Source organism: Tyto alba, unplaced genomic scaffold, assembly GCF_018691265.1.
Source record: "Tyto alba isolate M040663 unplaced genomic scaffold, T.alba_DEE_v4.0 Super-Scaffold_19, whole genome shotgun sequence".
Classification (NCBI taxonomy): domain Eukaryota; kingdom Metazoa; phylum Chordata; class Aves; order Strigiformes; family Tytonidae; genus Tyto; species Tyto alba.
Window position 1 is genome coordinate 6,799,572 of NW_024881281.1, and position 6,769 is coordinate 6,806,340.

Here is a 6,769-nt window from a genome sequence, read left to right on the forward strand (position 1 = left end):
GCTGAAGTCAACTTCCCAGGAAGGTTTGGAAACATTCGCATTTCTCTCTTGAGAGCCCCAGAAGTGGCACTAAACTTCCCAAGAAAGGTTGCCAGCCTTTTGATGTTTCATTGCTCCCTCACGGGCTGCCCCAGCTGTGGCTCTCCACCTTCACAGCCCTGCACCAAATTCTCCCCAACCGCTTCTGCCTCCTTGGAAAGTGCAGAATCCCAAGCGTTGGGGGAAGAAACTAGGGATAAGGAGGAAGGGCCTAGTGTGATATAAATCACAGGGACAATGGGGGTAAGTCAGCTGTCATTTAATGCACTTACCAATGTTAATTAAGCAGCACTGCCCCTAAGAATTGCCTTTTAATTTCATCGCGCAGCCCTTTGCTCTGGGGTAGTAGGTAGAAGGCCACAGGAGTGCAAAATGAACTCTTTTGACATTAGCCTTTTTTTAATTATTTTTTTTCTTTTTTACTATTCCCCCTGGCCAAGCCCCTGTTTACAATGAAGATATTAATCATTTAATTAATAAAGCATCCCTGCACCACACAGTCCCTGTGGCACCAGGCAGCTGCTCAGAAGTATCAGGCATTCAATACTCGACCCAGTGGGGTGGACGTTGGGACACGTCGTGCCTTGCTCCCTGCAACTGCTGCCTCCAAAACCCAGGGGTTGGCCTGAGACGGGGCAGGGGGAGACCTGCACCCACACCAGGGATACATCTGGGGGACAGACCATGGGGATCACAGGCTGTCCACAGCAAAGGGGCAGCTGCCTGCAACTTGGGAGCGGGTCTGCACGGCTTGGTGGGCATCAGGGCATGTTTGCCCCTGGCCCCTTCTTGCAAATCAGAGTTATCGTGGTGTCTTTTCCCATTTGGGACTTGACCCCTCTCTCCCCTGCCCTTCACACCCCACCACCGCCCAGGCGAGGCCAGCATGAGCAGAGAAGCCACCTTACAAGTCATGCAGCTTTGCTGCACCTTGGACCTTGCCATTTGGCTTCTGGCCATCTTCAGCACCCAGAGGTTTTATTACAATACTTTGCCATCTTTTTCCCTTTCTTTTTTTTCTTGTTTTAATTCCCAGAACTGCTGTACCCCATGCAGGTGATGCCCAGAGCCGGCGGATACCTCGTCCTCCTCCTCCCCTCTCCTACCAGCCCAGCTCCGCCAGAGCAGCAGCAACAGCCCAGCAAAAACTCCACGTCGAGCCATAACCAATGGCAAATTCTTCTAGGGAAACGTAATGTGCTGGGAAGCGCTTCACCATTTCACTTGGGAAAACGATCCGTTTGGCAGCAGAGAGGAGGAAAACATGCTTTGTTTTACAAATCCTCTCCCCAGCAGGAGAGACACTCCCAGAATTTAATATACTGCCAGCGCTTGGCTGCTTTAACCACTGAAACTCAAGAGTGCGTCAAAAAAAAAAAAAAAAAAGAAAAAAAAAGATACGCTAGATAACATTAAAGCCTATCCTATTCTGCAACTGGTGGTATTGAGCACAGCAATTCATTGGCACAGAGGAGCTGCAATTCTCCCACCCATGACAACCGGCGTAGATGGGGTACAGGGTCTGAAAGTGGGGTCCCAGGTTTCTCCAAGTGCTGGACACCTTAATTAATTCAGTTTTCACTCTCTCTTAGGGTAAGGCCCTGCAGCAGATCCCTGCAGGAAAGCAAGGAAGATGCTGACAGGTAAATCTAGGAAGTCAATTTATAGCAGAGAAACTGGATTCAAAATTATTTGATGCAAGAATTACTTCCATGAAAGGCAGTTGGTTCCATCCAGGTGACTAGCAAGTTTCTCACAACCCCAAACTCCAGCCTCAATAAAATGCTAAGTATTTCAGTGTCTTTCCACTTATCTTCCAATGTGTTTAAATGCTAAAAGCATCCTACAAGCAGCACTGGCGAGGATGGCTTACAGGAAAACACACCTCATCCAGAGGGCAGTGGACGGCACTCTTTTGAGAGGGGATTTTAATTCTGCAGTATGGGGTTTGGGCTCCAGGCAGTCAACAGCATTACCAGAGCAGAAGGAAATAGCAACTGCTATCTCTAGCTAAAGAACCTGTCGTTAAATTAGGCTGGCTGTGCAAAAGGAGCACATACCCTTCCAAATGGCCGCTGCCAGCTCCTGCATGCAGTAATAACATAAGTGTTATTTTGAGGGCAGGCAGTGGGATCGAGTTGCCTCTGCACTAGAGACCGCTTCTGACCTCTCTGAGGAGCAGCCTTGAAGCAAAGAAGTCTGTCTGCTCTTCACATTTTTTATTGTTTTAAACAAAAATAAGTCCGCTTTGTATCTTAGAGCTTTTATAGCTGCTTGCAACCCCCAAGCATTCTTGGAAACACTAATTAATCCTTACGAGAGCCTGTAAAGAAAACAGCATCGCTCCCATTTCAGGGGAGGGGAGCAGGACGGATAAATTTGGTGAAATGCAAAAGACCACACTGGACATTGGTGCCAGTGGGGGAGCTGGAAAAGCAGGACCCGCCCGTGCTCTGGCACAATGTTTAAAATATGGTTTTGATGCTCTGTCCTTTGGCTGATTACCAAACACAGCTTTTGTGGGAGCCCTGGCAGGTGGGAGGAGAAACCCCTCTGAAACTTGTCTTGCGGGTGGGTCAGGCAGGGCATTATGTTAAAGAAAGCTGAAAAGCTGGTCAGCCTCAGGCCTGGCGACATGCACATCCTGCTCGAAAAAAAAGGATGGAACACCTCCAAACGTGGGGATGCTGTCACCTACCCCTCACTAGCACGCTGGGTTGGCTTCAAAGCTTGGTGAAGTCAGTGGAAAGGCTCCCAGTGACCTAAATGGCTGGGATTTTCAAAACCTAAAAAGTCTAAACGTAGCTGAGAGCTGGGCACCAGGTCACTGGGTTTGCTCAAAAACTCCAGGTTTGCAGCAGCAGCATCGCATGTTACGTTAGCAACTGCACGGACCAACACACACCATGGCCCCTCCGCCGTGGGCACCAGATAAATGGCTCATGGGGAGAGGTCTCTGCCCCACTGGGCCCAGCCGCCCATCTCTCTCTGCAGAGGGAAGCTCATCCTGCCCCCCAAATCCTCACTTTCAGGCTGGGATGCAGCAGGAGCTCAGCTCTCAAAGACTCCCGCTGCCTCGCAACCCCAGCTCCTCGGGAGCACACTGAGCATCCCTTGTAGCCACCAATGTAACCCTAAAACGCTACCTCCCAACATCCAGCCGGTAGAAGACCACAGCAATCGGGATTTATTCAGTGGGGCAGCCCACACTTGCTACCCAAAGGCGAGGAATAATACCGTCTCATTAAAAATGTGCTTCGAGTCTATTATAGTATCTAGGACAAAGTGTTCCCTATTTTGACACTCTAAGATATATTTTATCAGAGCAAGCTCTTCAGAAACACTCACTCACAAAGACTTATCTGACTGTAACAGGTTTCTCGCTTCCCCCAGCATTTTAAAATGAATTTCTAGCTTTTTTTTTCCCCCCTAGTCAGATGATGGGATGCCCCCACGGTCAGATTTGTCATTAGGGCAGCCGCTGTGACACATCCCAGTTCTCTCACACTCTGCACAGCCAACCTGCGGGGAGGGAGAGAACAGTCCAGAGCATTGCTGATAAAAAACAGGATCTGAAGCCATAGAGAACTTGGGAGCAACTCACGGTACTTCACAGCCACCAAGATTTATTTTTTCGGGGGGTGTTTGACATAAACACCTTCTAAAATTAGCACCTGCCTTTCTATCAGCTCCAATGGGCTGCTGGTGCAGCGATAAAGCTTTGGCATGGCTGAGAGGGTGCAACATTTGGGCACAGATTGAGGGCCACTGCTGCCCCAGCCATGTGCTCGACCCACGCGCCCACACAGATCCCACATGGAGAGGTCACTGTCCCAAAGAGTCATACTCCCAGCTCCTGGGGAGGGGGCACATTCATCTCAGAAAAAGCACCTTATCTCCAGGTTGAGAGGAAGTCGTGAGAGCTTTCTATAAAGGAATGCAAACACACATGAAACTGTTCAGATTTCTCAGCTGGACTGCTCCAAAGATGGTCCTAAAGTCACGTAAACCAGCTGGGCAGAGGGACCCTGGCTGATGGGGTAAATGGAAGCGTGCCTCTGGGGGGGCTGAAGGGGTCAGGGACATGCCCCAAACAACACATCCGCTTGCTAAAAAGTTAACAGGACCAGAAAATGGGGAGGGAATGCAAAAAGCAAAACCCAAACAAACGAACAAAACCAAACAAAAATAACCCCATCAATTCTAGACCAGCTGTGTTTTCACGTGGACTGACTGACACTGAGCAGATCTACAGGGCAAGAAAGCAGCTCCTGATGCCCAGCAAAGATCTGAGCAACTTTTCCCCAGGTGGTAGAACTGGTTACGCTGAACAGCTTGGTGCCTTGCAGGCTCCTTGGGAGAAAAACCAAGCTTGAAGACGGGTCTGTTTTCAGTTTGCATGGAAAACTTGCTGTTGTTCAAAGCCCTATGTACCCCAGAGCCTTGAAAATGCCCAGCACTTCAGTCTTTTTATCACCATCTATCAGTAGAAAAGGTTAAATGCTAATTTGCTGGATACAGAGCAGTGCTCCTCAGCTGCCTCTCTGTTTGCTCACAGCAACTTTCCGTAGTGTTGCTTCTCAGCTAATGCCCAGCTCAAACAGACTTTCAAGGGGAAAGGTCTTGGGCTCCGTACAATTAATTCCCTGCTCCCGCACAGTGTCTCGCACGCTCATTTCTACAAGCCACAGTCAATGCCAGCAAAACTCCACCAAGTGATTGTGCAGCCAAAAGAACAAGATAAAAAACAAAGCTGCCAACTCTTAGTATTTCTAAGCCGGGAAGAAAAGAGCTGATTCTCAAAATCTGCTAGTTCAAATTGCCTCAGCGCCTTTACAGATCTGCTTTAAACACCAAACTTTTTGAAAGTTGAGTGGGAACCTCCTTGAGTGGGCTGTGCATTCTGCAAACCCCAGAGCTATCAGCGCAAGCAATGAAGGGAAGGAGAAAAATGCACCCGGCAGGGTTCCTCGCTGCAGACAATGCAAAGCACCTCCCCGGGGTTATTTTCCCATCTCCAACACCGTGACCACCCTGCAGCTCCTCAACCGCTTCCCCGAAATTACGCCAGGAAAGTTAGACCCGCAAAAAACGAAGCGTTCCCCCTCTTTGCTAGCAGGCTTCCGAAACCGAGATGTGTTTCGCCTCTAGACTGCCTTCCCCCCCACCGCAAGCAGGCAGACGCCCCCCACCCCCAACCCCCCCAGGAAAAACCTGCCCATCCTCACCTGCCGCAGGTGCCTCAGCAGCTCGGTAGCCTCCTCCTGCTTCCCCTGCTTCACCAGCACCAGCATGTCCTGGATCATGCAGATCCGCCGGTGGTAAGGGGGCAAGCTGCTGCCACCACCCTTCCCAAACTTCTCGCCGGACTTCACCACGAGGGAGGCGAGGAAGTCCCCCCTTTCCCTGGGGGGCACTTTCTTGCGGTGATGGGCCGGGGGGCTCTCCCCGGCGCTGCCCGGCTGGCTGCCCTTGGTCTGCTTGGTGCCCATGGTGCGTGGCCCCGGCTTCGGCAGCCCTGGGGCTGCATGCAAGGGAGGGGGGGCTTGGGACTGGAAGCCACGGAGGGGGGCTGGGGGGTGCACAGGAGGATGCACAAGGGGTTTAAGGGTGCGCAGGGGGATGCACAAAGCGGGAGGGGATGCACAAGGGGTTTGGGGCTGCACAGGGGGGGTCGGGGGGCGATGCACGAGGGGTTCAGGGGGTGCGGGATGGGGGTCGGCAGCCCCGGGAGCCTAGCAGGGGGGCCGGCGCTCGGCGGCGGGGCTGCTCCGCTCCCGGAGGCGGAGGAGAGGACGGCTGCGCCCGGCGGAGGGGAACCGCGCCGCGGCCCCGCCGCCCCGCTCCATCGCGGCGGGGAGCCGAGAAGCCGGGAGCCGAGGAGCTCCTTCTCCCGGCCCCGGGCGGCGGCAGCGGAGCGATGAGAGCGCCCAGTGCTCAGCGCTGCAAAGCGGCGGCGGCTCCCTGCAGCCCCCGACTCCCACCCCCCCACCCCCCCCGCGCAGCCCTCGCCTCCTCCTCCCGGCGCCGAGGGGGCTCCCCCGGGGAGGGGGCGGCCAGAACTTGGGGGGGGGTGGGGGGGTGTCGGGGTGGATGGAGGGGGGGGCAACTGTTGCGCGGCGGGGGCGGCGGCGGGGGCTCCCCGGCGAGGCTGGGCCGGCTGTGGGGTGCATGCAACGGGGAGAGCCGGGGGAGGGCCGGGGGCGGGCACCGTGCACCGAGGCAGGGCTTGCGGAGGAAGCTGGAGCCGGCCGGGGCTCTTCCTTCCTCCGCCGCCTTCTCTAACCCCCGCGGGGCTGGGGATTGCACCGGGGGCGGGGGGGGGGGGTGTTGCACCGGAGGGGTGGCATCGAGGCGAGCATGTATAAGGGGGAGTTGCAGCGGGGGACCCCCGCCGGTGGTTCCCGGGGAGGAGCACGGAGGGGTTTCCCCGCTGTATTCTCTCCCCAAGGGACCCCCAGGCACTTGGCTGTGCCCGTCCCCCTCGGGTAACGCCCGCTGAGCCCAGCCCCGCGACAGAGCCCCAGGCAGGGACCGATGCGGGCAGGGTCCTGCGGGACTCCTGGTGCCACCTCCTGCAATTCTGGCCTCCTCCCTCACCTCATCCCTGTCAGCAGCCGCGCCAGTGCCCATCTGGAAGTCACCGCTTGTGCCCTGCCATCCCCTGCCCCAGCCAAAGCCCCCCCCCCCCGCCACATCCATCCAGCACTTGCAGCTGCCCCTTGCGTGC

At 54.8% G+C, this 6,769-nt stretch overlaps 1 protein-coding gene across 1 annotated transcript in view; it reads right to left on the reverse strand.

Moving 5' to 3' along the window:
* LRRC75A (leucine rich repeat containing 75A) overlaps positions 1–6,118 on the reverse strand; it is a 96,644-nt gene extending 90,526 nt beyond the window's left edge. Inside the window, exon 1 of the mRNA XM_033003450.2 lies at positions 5,268–6,118. Within this exon, the coding sequence (XP_032859341.1) occupies positions 5,268–5,531 (264 nt within the window). The 5' untranslated portion in view covers positions 5,532–6,118. The remainder of the gene's footprint in view (positions 1–5,267) is intronic.
* Between the last annotated feature and the right edge of the window lie 651 nt (positions 6,119–6,769).